At 34.7% G+C, this 27,678-nt stretch overlaps 1 protein-coding gene across 2 annotated transcripts in view; it reads right to left on the bottom strand.

The window, feature by feature from the left end:
* The window catches only part of LOC145683898 (uncharacterized), a 78,133-nt gene extending 52,232 nt beyond the window's left edge, over positions 1-25,901 (bottom strand). The window contains exons 1-2 of one of the 2 annotated variants that reach the window (XM_081755553.1): positions 25,535-25,901; positions 24,384-25,161 (exon numbers count right to left, since the gene is read on the bottom strand). In XM_081755553.1, the coding sequence (XP_081611679.1) occupies positions 24,384-25,156 (773 nt within the window). In that variant the 5' untranslated portion in view covers positions 25,157-25,161; positions 25,535-25,901. Of the gene's footprint in view, positions 1-24,383; positions 25,165-25,534 lie in introns of both variants that reach the window. The other variant, XM_081755552.1, reaches the window with a different exon arrangement.
* Between the last annotated feature and the right edge of the window lie 1,777 nt (positions 25,902-27,678).

The following is a 27,678-nucleotide window of genomic DNA, read 5'->3' as shown; positions in this document are numbered from 1 at the left end:
AGTTATTCTCTTAGGCAGCAGCGTAGTGCAGCTCAAGGCAATTGGTTAGTTGATTTGGGGTTTAGTATTGCTTTTCGGCACCGTGGCTATATCAGATGTTGGTCTACAGCTTAACATGACATCCGAATCATATGAACTCGCACCGGGAATCGAACCCAGATAGATACGAGCGCTAACACACAAAAGCAAGCAAGTTGACACAAGACAACCGAGATTCATGAAAAACTGACACAAAAATGTTTACACTGTACCACTAACGCATATGCAATTTTGTCTAAAGCATAAGTAAACTTGTATTTATATATACATATGTATCTCTTTTTCAGTCCAGTAAGATATGGGATAAAATATGGGTATAATAATACCCACATAATATAATAAATTGAGCATGATAGTGTACTAATTACTAAAATACAGTGCACTAAGAGTGTTGTTATAAACATGTATTTTAATACAACAGATAATAAACGATCATGACCTAAATCGGTCGACCGGAGTCTTTTGTTGCTAATAACTGCATGACACTTAATTTTAAAAGCGTAGCTACTGAACCACCGTTTTTCGCAAAAATTACGGGACAATTATTCTCCTTCCATTTCACGGCAGAATGAAAATGTGTAATATGATAAAACGAGCTGTAAACGAACACGGTCTATTTTGTTTTCAAAACTGTGATTAAATGTTGATGAGTACATTGATGACCATTTACTGTACAATGAATTTAGTTTCCATGAAGTTTCAACGTTATCCAATAAACCATTTCTGATTATTGATTCAATGTGGCTAAATAACCAGTGGTCGAACCGGAAATAAATTACTACCAGTATCCTGGTATGCATATAGGGTTGGCCATAAGACAAAGAGTTGAGATTGTCTTGTCTCAAAGAACGTATTTGTTTCTATTGGAAGAGCTCTGTCTCTTTTTGTATCTTCTGTCTCGTCTCATATCTGGTATAATTAATTATTTGTCTCGTCTCATGCATCGGCGTCAATCCTACCGGGACGTCCCTCCAATATTTGTAAAACGGTTTTCAACCCCCCCCCCCCAATACTTCCAGTAACTTAGGTCAACTATGACCCAAACGAGGCTCAACCATGTATCAGGTCGCTACGTTAGCATAAACGTTTGTTTCCAATTGTGAGAGAATGTAGTCAGTTTTTGGTCCTATGAGTAAACTGTAAAATAACAAACTGTAAAGCGAGTTTGGTTTAGCTTTTAAAAAATCAACTAACTTTTTAACTATACACTGTTACTCATTTAGCTACCTTAGTTATACATTTGTAGTCCCAAAACTTGTTTCCAAAACTCCATTATTTCTGAGTATTCATTTCACAATACCGTAACTTTTCACATACACTTAGTGTCATTTGAGTTTAACTAAAATTGTAAATTTAAAACTAGGTTCGATTTTACTGTTTGAATCAACAATCTATCTCTAAAGTGTGTGTGTACTTAAAAAAAAAACTATGAAAGGTAAAAATAAAACACAAAATTTTTATGTTTTTATTTGCTTTTTAAATTAAAAATCCTATAAAATGCAATGTAAGAAAAGTTTTTTTTTAAGAAAATACTCCAGAGGAGGACCCCCGAACCCCACTTTCCTGGTTCCATATTCCATACAACCCAGTACCTCCAGTAGTCTGTCCCCCAAAGTTTATGTGCGCCAATTGTCTCATGAACAACCCAATATGTATACACCTGTCTTAGGTATACTTCAATATAATAAAGCTTATTTTGAATTTATTTACAGTTTACGTGATAATTGCCATTTTCATTTGCTAGCAGTACGCCATACAGACTCATTCCGGCTCAATTCAAATATTACATAAAACTCTGACGTAATTCTCGAACGTCAGGTCTCATATGCTCGTAGCCTTGCTGTTTAAAAGAAATCTTGAACTCCAAAGAACCAAATCTACTCGTGTCTTCGCTGTGGCTAAATGATACTAGTAACAACAATTAAGGCCTATTATTACATTTTTCTTTTGAATATAACGAAAAAATGAACGAAGATACATAAAACATTGCCTGGAGGTCATTTGATAAAGAGTATAACATTTATATGAATAATTAAATAAAAATACGCGAAAAACACCAGTGATTAAACTTTATGAATAAATACTGTAGTATTAACTTCGTGTGTTTTACGTGAAGGGCTCGCTCCTAATTTTAAAGCACAAATTTTAAGAATTATCTCTAACTAGCAGCGTTCACCCCGCTTCGCTGCGGTCACCCCGGAACGCAATAAACTTTGTTACTTAGATAATTTTTACTTTTTCGCTTTCAAATTGCAGTAAATGTTAACATTATAGCGCCTGTCATTTATGTTAACCCGCCGAGTCACATGGTCATGCGGGTTGCATATAAATACGTTTATTTTTACCTATGATGAACTAATAACAAAGGATTTGTACGTATGGACACTTGAATGGTCAATTATCTCAAGACACTGGTAATTAAAAATTAAAGTGATATGATAAAAACCATCTAGGGTCCAAATCCTAATAACCCCCCAAAAATGAAAGAAATTGGTTCAGCCGTATTAGCGTGATGAGTTCACAAAGGATTTGTGCGTTCTCTTTTATATATATAGACTATCTACCACTAAAATATTACTCTTTTATTTGACTCCTTCCTAATATTCAAATTATATATATATATATATATATATATATATATATATATATATATATAATCTTATTAAAAAGCATGTTTCTAAAGCTTACAGTGGAGGGCAACTGCACTCCTTTCCTCCCCAAATGACACCACTGCATCTCAAGTACTACTGTTACTGCGCAGGAACCAAAATTTAAAGGTGTGGGATCCGTGCCTTGCTTGAAAACCACTGCAGTAGCGTACGCAGGAATTTATTTCGGAAGGGATGCAAACTCAAATGAGGGTATCTATATATTAAAATGCTAGGTTTATATGTTTGTCTCCAAAGAAAAGTTTACATGTTTGTCTCCAATCCTTTTGACAATGAGATCTCGAAAACCACATGTGCTAGAAACGTGCCGTTGTCGCTGGTCGATTCCAAATTTTGTGTATATTCTTCAGCTCTATTCAACAAAAAACGTGGCCGTTAATTCCTTGTTACATTTTTAGGGTACATTTGAAGTGTTGAAATTTTAAAAAAGTAAAGCATCATACCCTATGAGTTATACACTCCCACACAACATTCTTGTATATAGGAGTTGTATATCTCTCAGGCGTTATTGTTTCATGGCTAAATGATGAAAAACGAAGGATAGCCATTTCTCCAGGCTAAGATGAATCTTTATTGTTTCGAGTGTTTTGCCCAATGAACACCACGTAACTTATCACTCATATTAATTAATTGCTATGTATGTAATATATTTGTTTATTACATACTGCTTGCAAGAAGAAAGGAAACGCTGGTCATACATGAATTAGAAACTTAAACTGGAAGTAGGCTCAATCTTGAAAACAGTGCGAGATATTGAAAAAAATAATCGAAAAATCTCCCTTTTAAGGTATCCCTTGCCGATTTTTATCAAGACGTCTTTCACTTGTGTCTGTAAAGGAACACGTACAGATGTTCTGAGGAATGACAAGGAGATTCATGCTAATATGTGAATGATGCGCTGTGTAGAGAACGCAGGTTCAGCTAGTTTTGTATTAAAATTCCTAAAATTAGGCTGAATTTACATAAAAGTTGAAATTTCGGGGATCCGGACCCCCAGGACCCACCCTCTGCGTACGTCCCTAAATCACTGGACTACAATATTTTAAAAGCTGGAACATTGTTCGTGGAACGCTGAATCGACTTAAAAAAATAACACTTCTCGATATCTTTTGCCAGTGTTGCTCTATGCAAATCAGTATTGAAACCGGAAGCATTACTAAATTTTAAATTCTGTTTTTGGTAGTGTGTTGTGGGTGGTTGTGATATGTCCTGTTGAGACACTAAATCGATTCGTTTTTGTTCTATGACGATAAACGTCGACATCGACAGTTTAAATCACTTTCAATTTCAATAGATAGTTGACGAAAGTGAGACGCTAAATCAACTGCATAGAAACCACTTCTCGATATCTTTCACCGTTCTTGCTCTGATACTTGTCGACAAACGGACGGACATAACCATTATACACCCAAGACTTCCCATACTTATGCATAGCATAGTTTGAAAGACTAAGAAGAATAATGGAGGGTTAAAAGAATAATGGGGATAGACGAGTAATAAACAAGGATTTATTCTTACTATAATGTCGCAGGTATCTTCATCCTTATTATTATTATTATTATTATTATTATTATTATTATTATTATTATTATTATTATTATTATTATTATTATTATTATTATTATTATTATTGAACTTTTGCTTTGGAGAAAGATGAAAATGTACATTACAAATCTCATTCTCGCTACAGATCTTTAGCGGATCAAATTAGTAACAGAGAAGCTGATATTTCGACACATTTACAATTCTTATTTATTTCCATGTTATCCCTTCCATTCCTTTTTATTGTCAGTTCATAGGTTTTAGAATGAAATTGAAAATTTATAAATAAAATGTACCCTTTTACTTATTTATTTTTTCTTGCAAATACAGTTCGTAAAACCAATTTACACTCGAAAATAACATCAACAGTGTAGAGAAAGGAAGTGGAAGTCAACCAAGGCATATATTTGAAGGTATCATCCTAATATTCACCTTATGGAACTGAGGTAAAACGTCAGTCAGGATGGCCGGCCACCTGTCTCCCGATTGCAAAGCAAGAACGTTAGGTATAGCTATAATATCCATACAAGGAGCATCAACAAATTTTCAAAGTAAGTATTGACTATTATCTGATTTTTAACGTCAAACAAATCTCCGTCAAGGAGAGATTTATAAAAATAAATCAATTTTCTCTCAAGGAGCTTAGTGTATTACTGTGTAGTGCTACCCACAGGATGAGACAAGACAAGAAATATTGCATTTCTCATCGTCTCGTTTTCGAGACGAGAAATTTCTCGAGTCTTGTGAGGTACACTAGTTCGCACAAGTCCTAGATGTCAAACACTATTTTAGTGTTAAATGTTTCGTAGTATAAAAACTATAAATTAATAAGGTAATTGTACATAGTGAAAAGGATTTATCAGTTTTTTTTTTTTTAAATCCGTAAGTCATTACGCAATATTCTTCCTAATAAAGACGGTTTAAATGTTGTTACATTAATCATTCGTGAATCTCTTATGACGCGGAAGGATTTTGATAACCTCTGATAAAATTAAGAAGAAAATTAGGCCTTAAATTTTGTACATAAATTTACGAAACGAGACGAAAAAGACTTTTCGAGGATCCTTATTAATCGTATCGTCTCATGTCGTGGGCAACACTATTTCTATTTTCTAAAACCAAAATACGTTAAATCAATTAAAAAAGTATAGTTAGTTTTTTTTTGGCTAATTTATCAAAAATAATCCCGATTGTTAACTGCTTGAGGGCCCTGGATCTGGGTTATGGATATGATCCAAGGCTTAATTCCAGATGGGAGGTGCATTAAATGATTTTTCATAATCTCTTTTACACTAAAAGATACGACCTGTTAGGTCTAGTAGCCTTCTTTCCCCTTGATGGTCTTTCATGTTCCCCACGTTTAAAACATAAATCACGACAATGATAATCTAGATAAAGTCTTTGGAATATTCTTTCCGTGAAAATATAGCAAAAATTGCAATGTTGCTTAATTAGGCAAGAGGAGGCGTTCTATCTTCTCATATCTTATCCTTTTTATGTATAATTACTTCAAAATTACAAAGTCGATGACCAAGTGAGAACGGAAGCCAGTAGTGGCTTCTTTATTTTAATTCCGCTCCCTTGAACACGCCACTGCGACCTTGAATGCCACGGTGACTACACTCTTGGGTGTTTGCAAAACCTTGAAATGTGTATTCCCTCTTTTGTTTAATTAACATTCACTTAATTGTTATACAGAAATTACAAGGTGTGTCCGACTGTATGCTTTAAGTTTGATACTTATGGTATTATGGCACGGTTAATGACTTAAGAATATTATTAAATTTTAATTAAACATACTCCCATAGCTTAAGGCACATTTTCACACCAGATTTTTTTTTCTTTTAAGGGGGTTAGTTACGCTAGCTAATAGCACGTGTTTTGATATATAATGTTGTTAAAATGCAAATCGAAGATTTTTTTATTGTGAGACATAAAAACGTAAGTAATTAGTTTGAGAATTTCATTCTATCAACCACTCCCCTACTGGTTCTTTTCTTTTGTTGATTCTCTCTTAATATATGGTGCTACGGTAAAGTAATTATAAGTTTAAAAGAACAATGTCCTTATGAACGTTCTGAATATTATATATATATATATATATTCAACTTACCCATACGATGTTAATTCTCTTAAATATAGTGCATTTACTAATATAAGTTTTTTTACGTATAATTAATTTCCGTAACAAATAAACTTGACATATATAGCTAAAATATTAAAGAAATTGCTCCTTTCCTCTCCTTAGAAGCGAAATTCTGAAAATAACCCATGTAGTCAAAGCTGACATAAGATGAAGTTTTACGAAATGTGACCCTTAAGGAGGAGAAGGAGTCTTGAAAGTTTATTTAGACCCTATTTGTTTATTTTCGCACTCCAGATCTCCAAAACTTATATAAATGTTCCTAATGTTCCCTACACTAACGATAAGATAACATTTTACGAAATGTTACCTCTAAGAGGGCAAACAAGGATGGATATTTGCGTAACTCTAGTAAAACAGTAAATGTTTTCTATAAATCTACTTCCCGTGCGAAGAACGGCCATTCTGCTAGTATTTCTCGAATTCGCTTGAGGATATATACTAGCTTTTCCACATTATTATTTTTAGATTCTTCATTTGATTTGTATATTTAAAAAAAGAAAAATCAATCACAAGAACAGCACATATTGAATGCGATTTTTAAATAACTCATCTGATCTTGATTTGTACCCGTTTGAAGGCCTTTCTTCTCGAATTATGGACCACCAACATTGGGGTTTGAACTAGGGATGGGCAAACCCAGTTTATATATATATATATATATACAAGGGCGGATCTAAGGGGGGGGCTACGGGGCTATAGCCCCCCCCTTGACGCTCAGGTTTACACTGGATAAAATGGGCTTCAATTCAGCTTTACACTGGATGAAACGGCAAATTATGGTTTAGCCCCTCCCTTGATCATATCCTGGATCCGCCACTGTATATATATATATATATATATATATATATATATATATATATAAAAACCGGAAACCAGTTTCTAGAAACACCGAAATCCGAAAACCGATATTTCGGTTTTCTCCAAAACCGAAACGGCAACAGATACCTACAAGGACCATCTTGGGCGAGATCGTTAATACAATCAATTTATTAACATCTTAACGGGTAACGGTGATGTTAACGGTGGCTATATAACATATACGAAAATATTTCGGCTGGTCCTCTTTACTATCTTTACCAGAGTTTACTTATTCAGTTAATTTTATCCGGCATTTTTCTGCACTATTCTGGGAAGGTGGGGAAATGAGCTGGTGTGTTGAAAGAAAATTAAAATTATTATTGATTCTTTGGGCTCCAACAACTTACAAAGAAGATCAGAACGGAAACTATTTTATATCCCAGTATTCACTTTATATACACATTTATTTATTTATATTTAACAAAAACATAATAAAGTCTGGATAATAATTAATATAATACAGTTTTTTTTTTTATATAAAAATGCAAACTAATCAAAATAAGCACGAGTACATCGAAGTAAAATTCGTTTGATCAGTTTGGTCAGGATCCAATATTACTCAAAGTGTATTCGAATATGATTTCGATTAACTACGGAGACAACAGAAAAAAATGACTTCACAAGAACCGTATGTAGTGTTCAACAACAAATCAAGTTTTCGGCAACTTTATTTTAATTCAGACAAATTGTTCTGCTTATAACAGATTTCTTATTAAGTGTTTCAGAACGGATGTTAAAATGACTCTGCAAATATTTCAGGTTTTATGATTGTAAAAGAGATTAGAAAAAAAAGAACAACGGGAAACGTTTGAGGGACTGCAAAGTCATGATTTTTTTCGTTGAACTTAACAGAATTACTCTTCCTTACAACAGCTCTCATTATTCACAAGAAATTAAAATTCTGTCAGTACTAACGAAACCAAGTTTCATTAGAAAAATGATGCTGAACGGTTAGAATAAAGTAACATTATTTCTGTTGAAATATCAATTAGTTATTTAAGCACGGGTGTACAATGAAAGTATGACTAGTATTACATCCTAATGTTTTATTATGTCTTGGAATTTTAAGAGTGATCACTATCAACTTTCTCCAAATCAGAACATCGTTTAGTCATGGGATACACGTATGAATGTGGACGTGTAATTGTGTAAACCTTCCAATTCCTACGTAGAACCTAAACAGCTTGAGAGGATTTCATGGATGTGGTGTTCATACATTAGATAGGCGCAAACTCGTATTTCCAGTCGCCACAGCTAGCTGGCGCCCCGGAATTTTCTTCGAATCCTCTATATATACAATAAAGTGGTCCTTTTTCAACTTCAGTTTTTTTTGTCTCGCCCCACACAATGACTTAGACCTAAGTAACCCATGAAAAAAAAATAGTTCAGTTAAATAATATTAAATGTGCCCCAAGCGACCAAGTTTTGAATGTATTTCTGTGGATACGCACAAACAGTTTGAAACAGTGAGGCAGGATATGAAAACAGAACGGCCCTTCGCCCAGAAACTCGAAAAAGTTCCTCTATTTGTAAACGAATTTTTTAACGCTATCTGTCACCTGTGTATGGGCTATTAAAATTAGTTTACTACCTGATAACATTGAACTGAGTTTGTTGTCCAGCGATGATATATTCAGAAGGATCGATGACCTAAGCGTCATGTTTAAAACATACACACACACACAGACAGGGAGAGAGGGGAAGAGGGAAGGAAGAAAAGAAAAGAAAATGCAAAAAGAAAATGTATTGCTTAAAAGGACTTACATTTAGGAAAAATATTTCAACTTTGTAAAGAAAATTGCACATCTATATACATCGTAAACCATAAAAGCGATCCTGTAACTTATTTTATGAAGTACTATTTCCTGAGATTCTACTGGAATAGGCATCTCTTATTACAATTGAGAATCAAGAAAAAAATGAGACAGTGAAGAGGAAACCTAAAGTCACGCCTATTTCTAGTATCGTAATATTTTTTGACTGGAAGGGGAAGAAGAGAATAATTTCAATTTAGAGTTTTTGTGTATGGAGCTACATCCAAGGGTGTACACAGGAGAAAAAGTGCTAAATGCCACAGATTGTAGATGGAGTTAGTTATGTGTCGCTGCTGTCGCGCTTGGCTGGTCTGAAAAGTTGTTCACAACAGCCAGGCCATGATCCTTTTTTCCTCTGAACGTAGCTAGCTGGTTCTTTTATAATTAATGCTGGACGCCAACACAAGTCAAGGGAAAGAAAAGACTCGTAGTATAACCTTGAGATGAACAATTTCTCAAACTTCTTTCGTTGCCACAATGCTGGATGGTAGCAGTGTCCGGGAACTGGAGAGGCAAGTTATTAGCTTTTTGTTCGTTTTAATAAATCCCATGGTGGAGTCGCCACAATGTGAATGCGATGATTATCTCTGGTTGTCACGTGACGTTATTGCTACTCTTGTGTTACAGAAAGAGGAGGGCAATGCGACAGAAAGCAGGTTGGCTCTGGCTTCTCGTTCAACACACTTCGAATATTAAAAAGTGCCGTTCACTCGCTTTATAAAGGTTACATCTATAGCTTATTAAAGAAGATTGCACATTTATTCAAATTGCCTTTCCAACGTGGACTGTAATTGGAAATCAAATATGCAATACATTATCAAGGCCTTTTATAAAAAGAGCAAAATCTTTATATATTCGATCAATTTAAAAACACATATATATGTAGTTTAACAGATGTAGTACGCTTTGATCTTGCTGTTGCTTGCTAATGTTTAAAGCAATATCAAACCAAGTGAACTGCAGTAAATACATGTCCACAAATTGAAATTTTTGGGTTCAATTACCTTGAATTTTGTAATTCCCGCAACTGTTTGAATGTTGTTCCCGAAGGCAGTCTCTAGTTTATTTTCTCAACAAGTAAGTTAAGGACACTAAGCCCCTGTGAGAGGGACAGAGTGGCCAGTCTCTTTCCCTTGTGGTCCACACAGCTGGATGGAAAGCTGCAAATTAGGAAGCTAGGGTGAAAGGATAGATTAAAAATTGAAGTACGTTTATCCTGTATACAAGAACTAAGTAGTTGTAAGTTCTTTCCTTCCCTGGAATTAAATTTAAATGTTTACCGATGTGACTACCCTCACGAGCCGCCAGTGTTCATTGCAGAGATATCCATTTGCATACGTCAATTAACATACAAAGATACCACGATATTAAGAAGTCAAATCCTTAACTTAAGGTTTCCAGATAAGAAAGCGTGGGAATTATCTTATATATAAAAGAGAACGTAGAAATCCTTTGTTCCCTCATCACGCTAATACGGCTGAACCAATTTCTTTCATTTTTGGGGGGTTATTAGGATTTGGACCCTAGATGGTTTTTATCATATCACTTTAATTTTTAATTACCAGTGTCTTGAGATAATTGACCATTCAAGTGTCCATAACGTACAAATCCTTTGTTAGTTCATCATAGGTAAAAATAAACGTATTTATATGCAACCCGCATGACCGTGTCACTCGGCGGGTTAACATAAATGACAGGCGATATAATGTTAACATTTACTGCAAGCATATTTCACGGGTATTAAACACATGAGATATGGAGTTGTGCATTTAAATTTTCATTTCAACCCAGCGAAGCGGGTAATATATGCTATCTTATATATAAAAGAGAACGTACAAATCCTTTGTTCCCTCATCACGCTAATACGGCTGAACCAATTTCTTTCATTTTTGGGGGGTTATTAGGATTTGGACCCTAGATGGTTTTTATCATATCACTTTAATTTTTAATTACCAGTGTCTTGAGATAATTGACCATTCAAGTGTCCATAACGTACAAATCCTTTGTTAGTTCATCATAGGTAAAAATAAACGTATTTATATGCAACCCGCATGACCGTGTCACTCGGCGGGTTAACATAAATGACAGGCGATATAATGTTAACATTTACTGCAAGCATATTTCACGGGTATTAAACACATGAGATATGGAGTTGTGCATTTAAATTTTCATTTCAACCCAGCGAAGCGGGTAATATATGCTAGTGGCAAATAAACAAGTTTAAAAATACAGCAAGGAATGAAGGAAAAAATATTGTCCAATCGTAAGGAGTTAACAATTAATATGGACTTCCAATACTAAAGTTAACTCATGGTTCTGTATTGTATTTACGACTATAGACAGACAGTATCTTCAGTAGAATAGTGTGTGGTGGACTTGGACGTATCTTTATCAATGTCAACGTTTACTGTAAAACGATAAAAAGCTTCTAGTTTTCACAAATTATTTTATAATTATTTAAAGTTAGATATGAAATCATTAAGTTTTACGTCCCACAGTTATGCCGGCTAGGCTATAGGAGACAGTGATGATGAGAAATGAATGAAATAGCGTAATGAAGAAAGTGAGAGGAAACGGGAGAACCCCGAGAAAACTCACGCACACGGTGTTTATCCACCACAAAGCTCACTTGGAGCGAGCTGGGATCGAACCAATGACCCCATGCACCAATGGTGAACGCTAAACCACCGAGCCACCGCGGCCCCCTTGAAGTCAGACGTGAATAATATTTCAACATTCTACAAACTATACTCTCCCCTTCAGTTTAATAACCCTTTTAATATAGCCTTATATATATATGAGTCAATCATAACCTCTACAAAGTAGTTTACTTGCTTACAATGGTGTTGAATTTCATACATACTGTACTGCATATTCGTACAGTATTGCAAATGAAATTGCGTGGAAGATACAGCTTCTTACATTCATGTTTCTTTTGTTTTGGTTTGCATTGCATCGTAAAGCACATAAACTACGGATAAATACTAGGAGACATAAACAATGGGCTGAAATGAGTAAGCAAACGAGTCGTTTGCGTGATTTACCATCGCACACAGCAGTCTCCTTTTTACAGCACCAATCATTTTGCTATGGAGAAGAGGAAGGGGAACCCGTATTATAAACAAACACTTCTCAAATTGTTCCTCTCCTCATACTCTCCACCTTCTTTGAGATCAATAACAGCTTCATAATATCGCGGTTACTTTCTTCCAAAGTTCATTGTGGGTGAGCGAAAAGAGAAGAAAGAAGATGGAAAGCTGTTATGTTTAGCAATTTGAAGGTAATTTACAATGAATTGTGAATACCTGATGAAGCATTTAGCTAATAATAGTATACTGCGCTCTTTAGTGTGTGTGCCGTCCAAACCTATCATGAATCTAAGCACAATTATTGTTAGTGAATTCGAAATATTAATAAGCAGAAAGACAAAGTAAAGAAATAAACTTTATAATTCCTATGATTGTATTAAAATTATTTTTGATTCATTTCAATATTCGAAACGTTACACATTGTTTCATGATGTGCATCTTGAAATGCTAGTAATTATTTCCAATATAAAGAATGAATGTAATAATATGGACATTCTTATTATAAAAAATGTTAAAACACAAAAACAGACCTCACTTGTTGGGCTCTGAGTAAAACTTTACATAATCCAATAAATTTAAGAATTTATGACTGAGAATTTTTCATACTTCATATAATAATAATAATAATAATAATAATAATAATAATAATAATAATAATAATAATAATAATAAAATTTTTGAGCCGTACAGCCAAACAATTTGAGAAAAAAGATTAATTTTAATTATATTAGTAATTTAAAAAGACAGTGAATTAGTAAATGAAAGTAAAGAAATTTTTTTTTGAGTTTTACGTCCCACGTTTATGCCGGTTAGGCTAAAGGAGACGGTGATGATGAGTGATGAATGAAATGGTGGAATAAAGAAAGTGATAGGAAACGGGAGAACCCCGAGAAAACCCACGCACACGGTGTTTGTCCACCACAAAGTTCACTTGGCGGGGGCTGGGATCGAACCCGGGACCCCAAGCACCAGAGGTGGACGCTCTACCACTGAGCCACCGCGGCCCCCGATGAAAGTAAAGAGAAGTGGTTACAATTTTTTTTATTGTCACGAATGACAATATTTTATTAATGAAACAAATGGTTTACAGCGGCACATATAGAAAGGAAGTACGATAGTATATTGGATATACAGGGTGTTTCAAAACAACACCTACAACGTTTGGAAGGTGATTCCTTAAACTAAGATAAGACAAAAAGTATTAATCAACTTGGGTGCACAAATGCTTCCTTTCGAGTTATAGGCTGCCACATGAAAATAAAATGAAATTTTAAGGTCCACAGCTCCAAAACTATGGGATCTACCGTCGTCGGGTCAAGACTTCAGTTAGGAACTAATATATGCGCTATTCCAAAATACACGTTTCAAAATCCTAAGGTACTCACAAAGCAATTTTTATAGAGAGTTTGGCTACGGGCATATAATTTGAAGTACTCAAGTGAAATATTGACCCAACCACAGTAGGTCCCATAGTTTTTGAGCTATGGACCTTTAAAGTTCATTTTTTCATGTTTTCGGCAGCCTAGGAACCATTTGTGCACCCAAGATGGTCTATATTTTTTTGTCTTATCTTGGTTCTTGGAACCAAGTCTTAAACAATGTCGGTGTTGTTTTGAAACACCCTGTATATTCAGGAATATGTATCCACTATGCTATATTTTACTATATTTCTGTGTGTGCCAATTCTTCTGTAAACCATTTGTTTCATTAATAATATAATGCAATCATTTAACTGGAAGGATTTAATAGTATTGAGTTTGACACCTAACACAGTATGTAAGCTTAACTGCTTAACATAATTTATATGCTTACTCAACAATAAAGCAATCATAATTGAGTTAACTAATAGAAATAAGCTGAATGTTATAAATTTGCAAATTTCAGAAACGTTTCAAAGTCATGTATTCAAATAGGCAGTTTAAGCATTTAAATACCATACCCTACCTATTGCTGATGATGATGATGCTTGACCGAGAAGTCGGTCTCCTTTTGTACTTATAGTTTTGTATTTGTGGTTACTTTTTAGAGACCTCTATTATCACTTCGAAGCTCTGTGATTTGATGCTTGGAGATTCAGAAAAAGATGACTTTTTGGTTAAAAATCTGGTCTTTTTTAAGTAAGTTATTGTCTTTGTTTATCTCTATTTTAACTCTTCAATTACCTAAAAGGTCATTATAGTACACAATATTTTACGGTTTATGTTAGGTTTTGTTAGTTAAGCATTTAGTGGCCATCACAACGACTTCACGCATTATATCCTATGTTTATGCAATCAGCAAAGTGTTATCGTAAGAAACATGCTGTTTGCAAGTATGCTGTTCGTTAGTTATTTGAAGTTTTGGGCTATTTGAAGCATGCATTTTTGCACAAAGACTTTGTGAAAGTCTTACTAATATGTTTCTAAAAATAAATAAATAAATGCCTTTTAAAAATCTCATTCCGTAATTTTTATTTTTTATATTTCAATTTTAGTATCTTTTTCTGAAATAATCTCAAAAAGTAATGTTTAATATCTTACTTTCTTAACTGTACTTCTATTTAGCATCTATGTATACTCACGCTTATTAGTTTCAGAGACCACATGGCCAAGTGGCACAGTGGAGTTTGGCTAAGACCCACCCTAGGATAATGAGCAGAAGCCGTGTCAGCCCAGGTTCATTCATGCCACTACCTTTTAGTTCAAGTAATTTCCAATTGTCTTATCCGGAATCGAACCCACTATCAAGTGCAAAAAGTAAGCATGTCAATTATCGGGTGGTATTGGAAGGAAGCTTAAGAATAAACTTTATTTTTACTGTTTCTATAATTTGGTTTTGTTGTGATAGATGTGAAACAGTTGTTCAATGCTAACTCCAACATCGCTGAATAAGGATATGATTCTGCGAAATAACAATGAACCGCAATACAAGTGTTCCTAGTCGCCCACTTATTATATTCTTTTTTTTAACTGTTTACAAAAGAACATGGATTAAACGGAGGGTGAAGGACAATTATTTAATGAACCGTACTTAAATGCTTATAAATCAATTTAAAGAACTTTAAAGATATCCGCCTCTGACTGGCAAAGTTTATGCATCCGCCTTGCATCGGCGCAGACTCTGCATTGTAGACTGTCCAATTAAAAGATGTTAAATAAGGGCACACTCATCACTTTCAAATCTACATTTTTTTTTCTTTTAATGGGAGAAGGTCGATTGGGATATTGATACTCATAACATATTTAATGAATCTTCTATACCATCTCTCTCTCTCTCTCTCTTTGTGGTTGTGGACAGAACCACTTGTTGATCGTTCCAACAAGACTCCATCTGCGAAAGTGTGACAGAGGGGCGTCATTGATGAGTCAACTCGTAACATGAGCTTCCACTATTTTTTGTGAGCCGCGTGTCTGCTGTGCTATGTGATGCAGCACTAAGTGATAAACCAGTAGCTTCCTGCCTCCGCACGCACACACATATATATGTTCAGTATATAAACACATTGTGAATAATTATCCGTAACATGGAGTGCACGCATGCACACGCAAAAAAAAGCTCGCGAATAAAAGACAACATCCTGGCTTCTGACTTCTCCATATTCTCTCCACTTTTTTGCTGTATAATCGCCTCCATTTTCGATTTTAATTGAGCTAATATTTGCACTACTTTTGAAAATGTTAAGGAGTTAAATAATTTTAAAACAATACATATTTTATTTGAGTTTAACGTTCTTTTCAGCACTGAGGTCATGTGAGACGTGAACCTACATTTTAATGTGAAATCTGAACCATTTGGAGATAATTACATAATATTATTTTCTTAACTCTCATCATAATATACTCATGTAATTAATTACATCAGCTGTTTATACTTTCTAATTCGAAAATATAAAGTTGAATACTGAATTAAAATATTTTTAAAAAATAACTGAGAATTTCAGTTTTAAACGTGTCAATATGTCTCAATTGGATTATTTTTTTCACTTTTAGAGGTATCAGGACAAAAAATAGTACTAGTAAACTGATAAGAAGCCAGTACTAGTAAACTGAGAATATACTATGTTCAGTTGACTTTAGCAATTACGCATCGGAAGTGTTTTCTGAGTGACTGTCCCAATCTCCGAAGGAGAGAACATGTAGTTCTGTGCTACAAATGAGCGTTATACTACAAATGAGTAATCACTAAGAAAGTAAATATGTCGTAACTGAAATCATTCAATAAATCAGTTCTAATCTACCTCAGTTCTAATTTCTTCCGAACTACTTCAGACAGTGTCATAGCTCCAATCCAATGAACGGCCTTCTTGAGTGAGCTTTAATCAAGTAGTTTTCCCCATCAGTATATTATCCAGCAGGCACGTATGTAAGAATTTATTTCGAGGGAAGGAGGGTCCAAATTCAATATGAGGATAGGTTACATTAAAATTTTGTACAATCATCCCTAAAATTAGACTAGGTCTAAATTTACAGAGAAGTCGGGATTTCAGGGGGTCCGTACCAACCCCCTACATACATGTTATCCCCCTATTATCCAGACATGTTAAGGGAGATTCCCTCCAAAACTTTGAGCATATAGGTGATGCTCTTCCCCATGAGCTTTAGATTCCCCTCTCCCTGCCTCGAAATCGAATCCCCCTACATAAAACACTGTCCCCAATCAATGTGGGATAATGGTTTAATATGGACATTCTGAGCACCAGACATCGGTTAGAACCTGAAACTATACAAATAAAAACTACTACACGTGAGTAGGAATTGGCTACAAGGAATAATACAAATTTACATTTCCCCACTTGTCGAGTTCTGCTGAACACATTGAGTATGTTAGTATAAACTTTCTTTGACAGGGTACAATTAGTTTTAATCTGATGGTTGATAATTCACCACATTTAAACACTTATCGACAATCCTTAGTAAACATAAAATTATAATTCAAACACAGAAACATAATTCAAATTGTCTTTCGTTTGCTTCTGATTACACGGAAATGTTTTTCACGCAGAATAAGAAACTATAACATGGAAAACTTCAGTATTCAATTTGTGGCTTATTTGCTTCTTCCACCTGCCTGCTATACCCCCGTAGCCGATCGGTTTGTATGCGTGTCTTTGGTGAACGCAATTCGAGACACATTCCCGACGGAAACACAGAACTTATGGTGCTGAGCGTTACAGTGAGACAACTAGAATATGACGCCTGAATAAAAACGCATCGAACTACAAACAGAAATAACAGTATGGAAGAAATAACAGTGTGCACTACAAGGTCTACATGTAATTCATAAAGCGGCTACTTGGTACTAGTGTTGTCTACGAGACGAGACGAGACGAGACGAGACGGGAAACAAGGTTTTCTTGTATCGGTCTCGTAACTTTTATGTCTCGTCCCGATTGCCGAAAATATTTTTTAGCCTCGTCTTATTTTGTAAATGTATGTATAAACTTTAAGTCGTTCTTTTTCTTTTTTAATTTCACCTAGAAGTTATCAGAAGCCTTCTGCGACACGAAAGGTTCACGAAAGATGTGATATAACAACATTTATTATTGGAGGATATTGTGTAATGATATATGCATCTTCAATACGTTGGTAACTGCTATTCATTGTGTTCGTACAATAACTTCATACATTTATAGTTTTTATATTATAAATCACGTAACACTAAAATAGTGTTTGAGGTCTAAGATCTAAATGATCTAATGTTATCCACGACACTCGAAGAATTTGTCATATCGTCTTGTTTCCGAAACATGAGACGAGAAATTCTTTCTCTTGTGGGCAACAAATACAAGGCACAGGTTTTGAAGTCCTTCTGTGTCACAGAGTTTAGTTTTTAGTTGTTGTTCTCACGGGAATTACATTAAACGTGAAACAGTATTAAATTCTTATTCTTTCATCTGTCAGCAGGATCAGAATATATTTGAGTGTAACGGAGAAAAAAAAAAGTGTCATTTATTTTTAGAATCAACTGACAATAAACAGTACAGCAAAATCAGTTTCTAAATAGTAAATGCGTTTTCATTTCAATAGGGTTTTATTCAACATTTTTCTGCTGAATACAATCGTAGAAGATGCAGATGATCAGGAGGATGTATATTCATTTTATTACGCAGTAATGTCCTCTTAATGCAAGGTAAGCGGAGTCATTTCCTCTAACTACATTTCCATTTCTTCCTAGATCACAATAATAGTACGAGAAAATCAAGAGGCAGACGCTCTATTGCTGTCACTACAATTAAAACAGCGCAGATGTTGGAAATTGTAACTACACGCATTTCTTTATTCTGAAAAGTACGATCTTTTTTTTCTGCAATCTGAAGTATACCTGTAAAATATGAGGGATCTTTTACATACCACAGTCCGAATTTTGTTGACCTAAATTTTATTAGAAACAGGGATGAAAAATCTATGAATACTAGTTTGAGAAAACGTTATTTCTTATTTCACACCAAATATATTTCCCAACCTAAGAGAACATAGCGAATTACAACGCAATTTCTTTTGTTCTTACACTTACATTTTAATCTAATTCAACATCTAAAAATTTTATCAACTGAGATACCCCAGCTCGCGCCAAGTGAACTTTGTGCTGGACAAACACCGTGTGTGTGGATTTCCTCGGGGTTCTCCCGTTTCCTTCCACTTTCTTAATTTCATCCATTTCTCATCATCACCGTCTCCTTTACCCTAGCCGGCATAACCGTGGGACGTAAAACTGAAAGATTTCATTTAATTTCATTTCATTAGAGAACTTTTGTACTTAAATGGTTAGCGTTCTCATTTTCCAGAAAACTCGGTTTCAGTTCACAATGAAAGTTCATGAATTTCAAACCCCCAAGTTAAGTTTTGGTGAAGGTCTTGTGTAGCCTCAGTACTCAACAGTGCTGTTAAAATTATTTAAATATTCATCAATGGATTCTTTTTTCTGTTACTCGAATCAATATTTAAACAATTACTTGAATGTTTTCGAATAATGATTCATATCCGCGAACAGTTATTAGAATATTTGAAACCTAATTATTTGAATGTTGACAGCTTAACCAAGAAATTAAGAAATTATTCTTAATAATAATAATAATAATAATAATAATAATAATAATAATAATAATAATAATAATAATAATAATAATAAATTTTGTCATTAAAATCAATAGCAGGTAGTATTTCGCATATAATGCCATGTTTTTTCAATCCAGTGCTATGTTTACAGTATTTTTTTGTTATAAAGATAGTTAACATGACCTAAAATTCGAAAGGTCACCACAAAATGATCGTAAAGCTCTAACATAAAATATTTTGAAACAAGCAAGATTGATATTAAAAGCATTCCTTTTAGAACGAGGAGGAAATTAATGTAGTCTATAAAAGCCTCACAAAAGAATAGTTGACATATTCGTCATATCTTAGGTTTGATTATTATCATACGTTCTTTCCCATTACTTGCATCTCTTATGCAGTATAAGGTGCGAAGATTGTATGCATGATGATTCCTAACCAACCTTTTCATCTTCATATACGAGAATGGTCATCATTCATCAACTTCAATCTTTGTGTACGCCTTCCTAGTTTTCCTTCTAATATACATTTTATAATGTCCTTATCTAGGAATGCAGCTAGTTTGCTCATTTTCTGTGCACGTTTTCTTAAGGTAAAACCTTATTTGGTGCAATACTGGATAACAAATGAGATATTGTAAATTTTCGTTTCACATGTAGATTTGAAATGGGTGATAATTTAACATAGTATCATTTGAAAAATATAACTTTGTGTTGGTTTGGGAACACTGTTAATCTGGTGGTATTAAATAATAAGTCAAACAAGAAATAACACGACATATAAATATGATTATTATGTATATCAGGAACGTAGCCAGGATTTTGTAAAGGGAGTCCGTGATATGAAATACTTCTATCACACCAGGGCTCGATCATTATAAACTGTTTTACTGGCAACATATATTGGTTCGTTTAGCCAGGATTTTGTATCGGGCGGAGGCGGAGGGGGCGATTGGCGTGACATGAAATGTTGTGGTTATCATACCAGAAGCTCGATCAAACCTAAGCTATTTTACTGGAAACATATACTGGTTAGTTAGGACAATAAAATGAGGATATGTTAGTACGGTAAGTATTTTAATGAACTATGAAGAAATCTCGAGTAAAAGAAGATTAAAAAAAAAAAAGTATTTGAAAAGATTTTACAATATCTACGTTCCTTCCTCTGTTCATTCAAATATAACAATTTTCCTTTCATTATGACGTCAACTACTGTGTATTTAATAATGACTTGTAAAATATTTTACATCTGCGTTCCTTTCAGGATTGAATCAAACGTTAACAGAATTTTCTTTCTAGGTGACTTTTTATTTTCATTATTTCGTCATCTACTGTCTGTTCCAAATGAGAAGGTAATGGAGCAGTAGAAAACTGTTTCTGAAAGAACATAGGGCCTATTTGATATTGCAGAGAAGCGAAAAAGTATGATAAAAAAATGTCCATACTCTTACAGAACGGTACTAAGTTGTCGAAAGGTTGAAATTTCCCTGACTAGTAGCTTAAATTCTGAGAATTCCGTAACTTCTCAAATTCCCTGACTTTTCTAGTATATCCCGCTCATTCGCCACTATATATTGCAAGTAATACAAAGCTCCTCATAAGAAAGAATAACCAAACGCTTGCTGTAGCTTTTTATTTTTAACGTTAATTCTTCTTTTTCTCGTTTCTTTTTGTTTCATCCTTTCTTATTTTTTCATTTCTGGTTTCAAAGGGAGGGGGTGGTCCTAACCTCCCGGCCCCCCTCCTCGGCTATGTGCCTGAAGACATTATGGTAAAACAAGCAGATGGATCTACTGTTATTTATTTATTTATTTATTTATTTACTGTAATCATGGTGAATTGAATATGTCATGACATGAAGATAGTTTAATAAAATTGAAATTTGTACTTTGGTATTTTTTAAAAGATTGTTTCGAACTTTTTTTTGAAGAATCAGGGTTGACATTGTAGAACATAATAGAATGCCTACTTACGAGTCAGTTGTGCTTTGGAAAAGGTGGAAATAGAAGTCGATCAATTCTTAACATTGTTTATAAGGATTATAACACATTTCAGCCACTGGTGAACTGGTTCTCTTCAAAATTGCGAAATATTTTGAGTACGTTCTCATGAGAATTCAATAAAATTGCTTCCAAAATTCGAAGGAAACAATTCGCATCAAAGGATTAAAAATTATCTGACATAGGCCCTATGTGTTGAATATATGATTTTATGTCACTATTTTTGTTGTTGTTGTTTTACAGAAAGTTCTTTGGTATCAACAAAAACAAATGTTGAATCTCGTATTAAATTGGCCCTTTTCCGTTGCAAAAGTATCAGTGACTTAATATACACGACGCAAAGATAGTCAAGGTAGGGTTTGAATCATCAATGTGCTATTGAAAGAATCTAGTGACATTATTACGGTACGAGGTACAACGGAAAGAAAATAACTCAGTAAATACATCAAAGTAATAGGTGTAAATAAATTAAAGCGCTTCTACAGTTTGCACTAAAAAGTGTAGGTCAGAGAAATACTTGAAATATTTTCAAGTTTCAAAACCATTATCTTATTTGATACAAAGTTTTTCAGTGATTCATTTTTCATTAGTCGCACTAATAACTCATTAACAATAATAAACTGTACTTTCCTGCCCATGAAGAAACCTAATTGACAAAGTTCAGCTACGTGATGCGTGGTCAACCCACCCCATTTCCAGGCCATTATTATAGAGGCACGATGGCTCAGTGGTAGGCGACTTACTGTGGTGCATGGGGTCCCTGACTCGATTCCCGGACAAGTTAGTTTGTGGTAGACAACATCGTGTCCGTATGTTTTCATGGGGTACTTCCGTTTCCTCCCACACTATCATTGCACCAATTCTTCCATCATTCGTATGCGTTAAACATCATCTCCCTTAGCCTAAAGCGTATAACCGTGGGACGTTAAACTAAAAGATTTCAGTTTACTTTTCCCAGGGCATTATATCTGACTTTCTTGATCCACAGTAGCTTGTCATAGAAATGAAAAAAGTGTTGTGTTCGTACTTAGGACATTAAGTGAATAAAATCAACACGTTACCGAAATGTGTTTGATTTGTTGAATTTATTTGGCTTCTAACTCTTCTCATTCTATTATGTGCTGACTGAGTAGAATCACCAATATATGCACTACCCTGAGCATTCGTATATCAGTATGTCGCAATTAAAACACATTAAATGATAGATTTATAACAATACAACCAGTTAATTTTCTGAATGACCACAACGAAATAAAAATTTTAATAATTTCACTTACTTTTAGGAAGAAATAACATATCAGAAAAAAATAATTATTAAACTTATCTTTCATTATACCCAAAATAGAAAGTTCCATCTTGCTGTCTATTAGGTTCTAAAATTATTTTAAATTTTACTTGAACAGTCTACCGTATTACATCTACCTTCATTTTCTTCATTCGTCATTTTAATGCAGTTTAATGTAACGTGTAATTATCTGATCATCAATCGCAATAATAAACCATATATGAACAATTTGATCCAACTAAAACCCAACATTATCAGAATTTTCAGTCACAATATTTAAACCCACCAGAGTGGATAATATTTTACTTCTTATTCTTACACCTTCCTGATTAGGAAATTTTTAGGTGTAAGAATGTTTCTACGTAGAAATATTTTTTATGTTCCTAATTATAAATGATCTTACGCATACTTGAAAGAATCTTCTGCACATGTGGTACTATTTCAGACCTCTCTCTCTGACCTGAACATCTTTAAAAACTGAACACTTTTTGGTGGAATTAGAAGTATTTAAATTATAGAGATTTTACTGTCAGCAACATTTCCTCAATTTAGAATAAGTCTTTGAATGAATAATCGCAAGGTTTCTCGTTTGGATATAAATATCCACCTACTCCAAATTTTCTTTGACTTACCAAGTTTAATAAATAAAAATAATAACGTTGGTAATTTTCGGGTTTTTCAAGTAGACTTAATGTCCTCTTTCTTTCATTATTTTTTCATTCAATCTAATCACGTCTTTCATTATTTATTATTGAAAAACTAATTTATTAATTATTGTTCCAGGTACAGGTGCTAAAGCCTTTCATACCCCATGAATTCACAATTAATGATAAGAAATAATTTGGTAGAAACTCAATTAAGGATTAAGTATTTAGATGTAGCTACCATCCCCACATTTGTCTGTCTCAATTACTATTATTATTATTATTATTATTATTATTATTATTATTATTATGCAAAAAATGAAAATAGTTTGAGCTTGGAACCCCCTATTTCGCAACTAGAACGATAACAATGAAGCTATACTCATTATCTATCTACATGATCAAATGGTTTAATTTGACCTGAATACTAGACCATAATAATTTAAATTTTAAAACTTGATTTTTTACTTTCTTACCAAAACTAAAATTAACATTTAAGGAAAAGATCTTACTGCACTTCCAGCAATTTATGTTATAGTGTGTGGGAGTAACTTTAGCTTGACAAAATGTTCAGAACAAAGTAATATATTATTTGAAGAAGAATAAACAATGTTTTTAAATATTGTCTTTTTTAGTAAATGTTTTTCTGGTAAATACTATTTGTTAACATTTGCGTAGAGTACAATATCATCCTATTTATTTGGTACATTCAAAGTTTGGTACATTCTAGTAACAGGGGCATCATTTCGGGAAGAAGGGGGAAATTGCCTCTTCCCCTGACTTTGAGAAATATATATTTTTAAAATCAATTTTATAATAATATACTAATAAAAAAAACTTGAAGCTTTTATATGGGTGAAGACGTAAGAAGTAAGCAAAATCTGAAATGTTGCTGCTGAACAGAAATAGGAACAGTATTTATTAATTATTAGGATTTGTTTTTGAACTTTGGTTGAATAACGTTCTGGAGATTTTAAAATATAGTATAAACGAAAGGAGATAATCTAAAAATCAAATTTCAACTTACTTACTTTAAATTATTTTTTCGAGTTAAAGAAAGAAAAACGTATTTCAAATAACGTACACCAATATTTCTAATAATTCTCATGTTATTTCCGTTTGAAGAGTAGAATGGAAGTATTCTTCAAATATTATGATTAGAAAATACCAATCCAGGTCCAGGGGAGCCCTAATATTATATACACTATCATCATGTTTCCACTATTAATACAATAAATCATAAATGTAAATGAAATTTCAGACTCACCTGTGGTCCCTGAGATGATCCTGTCTTCTGAACGCCTTTCCACAGATGTCACATGAATAAGGTCTCTCGTCCGTATGGGTCCTCTCGTGGATCAACAGGTTGTACGATTTGGTGAACTGACGGTTGCAGAACTTGCAGATAAATTGTTTCTTGGGACGAGAGGCACGGCCGGGACCTCTCAGTAACCTTCGATCCAGATGTTGAGGAAACACAGCAGGAAACGGAAAAGGTCCATGAAACACAGGCAATTTAGGATGTAAATAATGGGGGTTTGGAAGGTCAAGCACACCGGGACGAGGAACCAAAGCTGCCGCTGCTGCTGCCTCGTCACGAAGACGAAGTTCTTTTTGTTTGTCAGCCATGAGGGATATGAGATCAAACCCTGATTTTCGCACCCCGAAAGACGCTGGGGAAGTTCCTCCTGAAGTGTCATCTAATTTGGCAGCAACACTTGCAGCGGCACTGCTTCCGGATATCAATGGATGTAACTCCGGGGGATACGGAACAAGATGCAGGGGTCGCGAGGGCACCACGGGCACAAAAGCAGATGATTCCCGGGCGCCCGAAAGTAATCCTAGTCCTGACATTGAGCCCAAATAGGACAACGGAGGTTGCATCGTTGAAGACGAGGACGAGGACCCGGGCGAAGATCCTTGAAGAGCAGCAAAGCCAGCACGGTGCGCTGCCGCCATGTTGGAAACTTCAAACGCTTCCGCTCTTGGCCTTGGATGCTCCGAAACTCCTGTGGAGGATCTCTCTCCGTCAGTTGGCATGACGGCTGCTGCAACGAGAAAGAAACAAAAATATATCACCTATATACACCTCCTTTGACTTGTAAATACAATGAATGGGTTGGGCTGTTCTTTTGTCAACATGTGAGCACAGCATCAGGATGACATGAAACAAGAGAGGAGAAGTAGCAGGGAGGAAAGGGTTACCAGATTAAACAAAATGGCTACCTCACATAGCGTAAACAGCATGTGGGTGTAAAATGATCCTTTTTATAACTTATAGCGGTACTCTTCTCATATTTTCAAGCGAGAACGTTGACTTTCTATATATTTGGAAGTTTACTTACAAAACAAAGAAACAGAGACAACAGAAAATGAAAAATCTAAACAGTGATGTCAGTAGAAGAAAAAAAAAATTACCTTCCGTCCTTGCTGTTCCAGGTCCAGTGTTTACGCCTCTTATTTCTCGCTTTTCGGATCTTTTCTTTCTTTAACAAAAGGGTCAAACAAGCTAAAAGAGTTATCCTACTTCGTCTATCAATACACAATATTGGTGATTGTCGCTCCGCGCTCCGGTACAACGGCGCATGCGAGTAAAAACGCCACACAATACACAGCACCACTACTCACTCCACCGACAAGGCAAGACTCACTACTAACTCACTGGTTGCTGTTACCAGGCAACCCGACTCGCAGCCTGCCTGTTGTTGGTTGGCTCAGTGTCAGTAGCCCGAAACTCTGGCGGTCGCTCGACTGCGCTGCTTGCGCTACCTGCCTCCTCGATCCTCCCCAGTGGTGCCAACCGAGCCATGGGAAAAACACCTTCATTAAATTCCGGAGCCCCTCAAGGAATGGAGAGAGGGTGGGGGAAATACATATATGATGATGTAGTAAATTGTTCTTCTTGTCTTCTTTTTCAGGTTTCGTCTCAAGGAGGAGGGGGGAAGTCTTGAAGGAGGTACCTAATCTAGAAGCCAATTTGCTTACAATGCTTTGGTTTTCTTCTTTTATTTATTTCATTTTTTAAATTTTTTTAGTGACTACTTGAAGGCTATTACTAAGACAAAAAATAAAGCGTTACTATATTTATTATATTGATTTTACGTGTATAATAAAGGTAATTTGTAGCCAAGCTTTCTCGGCATTCAGTCCATATAAGAGGGATGTATACATTGGCGCCAGTAATAATGTGGAGAGCAAATGGGTTCGAGTCTTACTCTACGTTGTGATTCTGATTTCAACTGACCTGATTTCTTCTTACTACTCTTGCAACAGTTTATCGCGAAATAGTGTCTATTCATTATTTGGATAGAGATCTATAGAGTGTTATTTCTATACCTAATACATTGCAAGAGATGGGTAGAAACAGTAAAAACGTCAAGCAGTAAAAACGAATATTGGTCTTCAGATATTCTCTTGCCTTCAACCTTTATTTCTTCTTTCTACCCAGATTAATTTTATTGTCTAAAACTGTTCGTTTGATTGAATGAAAATTTGTGAACTTCATGTAACGAAAGTAACCAGCATACCGTTACGCACAAAAGTAGACATACATACCATACCGTACGTGTCGTTTCGTCAATAAGTCAACTGATTTAAATTCAGTTTTGTGAACTTGAGAGAGTATTACAAGAAAGGAGAAACATTGGCGGATAGGAATGCGCACGAGTCGAGACACCCTTTGTAAAATTCGAGACTAGTCGAAACAAACATATTTCTCGACTCGAATTTTCGAGTCGAGATAGCTCGTAAAAATCGCGACTCGACTAGAAAGTCTCGAAAATCTTTCTATAATTTTTAATATTATTTTGAAAAAAGTACTCACTCAGAAACACTCGGCACGAGAATTTCGCAAACTACAGGACTTGTCAAGTGTTCGAGGAGTGCTGTGGTGAGTGTCTTCAACAAGTGGCGAAACCAAGGGGAAACGACGTCCAAACGTCGAGGGATTGGGCGCCCCCCACCTCATTACATATGTCGGACGTCGTAGGCTGGGCAGACTGGTAGAATAGGACAGGCAGCGAACTGCGTCGGTACTAACATCAGAGTTTAATGTTGGGCAAAGTACAAGTGTGTATGAACTAGTGTTGTAAAATTTCCGAAAATTTTGAACCTGTTGGTAAAAGATCCGTTTTGTTCGATTTCTTTCCGGAAAAATTGGAAACATTGAAAAAATAAAAAATGTTTGTATTAGGTTAATTTTACTAGTAATGATATCTTTTTTTTTTTCAAACGCGAGAAAAATTTCAAAAATTTCAATATTGCAAATATTAAAAAATAGCACTCGAATATAAAACTATTATTACCTGTATTAAAATACTAGATTTACGCGTATATGTTTGCTTCTCCCTACAGAAAAGTTTATATGTTTGTCTCCGGTCCTTTCGACAATGAGATCTTGAACCCAGAAATGCTAGAAACGTGCCGTTTTCATTGGTCGATTCCAAATTGTCCAGTTCTAATGAATATTTAAAAAAACGTGGTCATTAGTTCTTCATTAAATTTTTAGGGGTACACTGGAAGTACTGAAATTTTTGAAAAAGTAAAGCATCATACCCTACGAG

The sequence above is a fragment of the Thermobia domestica genome, chromosome 4 (genome assembly GCF_964235325.1).
Source record: "Thermobia domestica chromosome 4, izTheDome1.hap1.1, whole genome shotgun sequence".
NCBI classification, from domain to species: domain Eukaryota; kingdom Metazoa; phylum Arthropoda; class Insecta; order Zygentoma; family Lepismatidae; genus Thermobia; species Thermobia domestica.
This window is presented reverse-complemented; position numbering and strand designations above follow the sequence as displayed.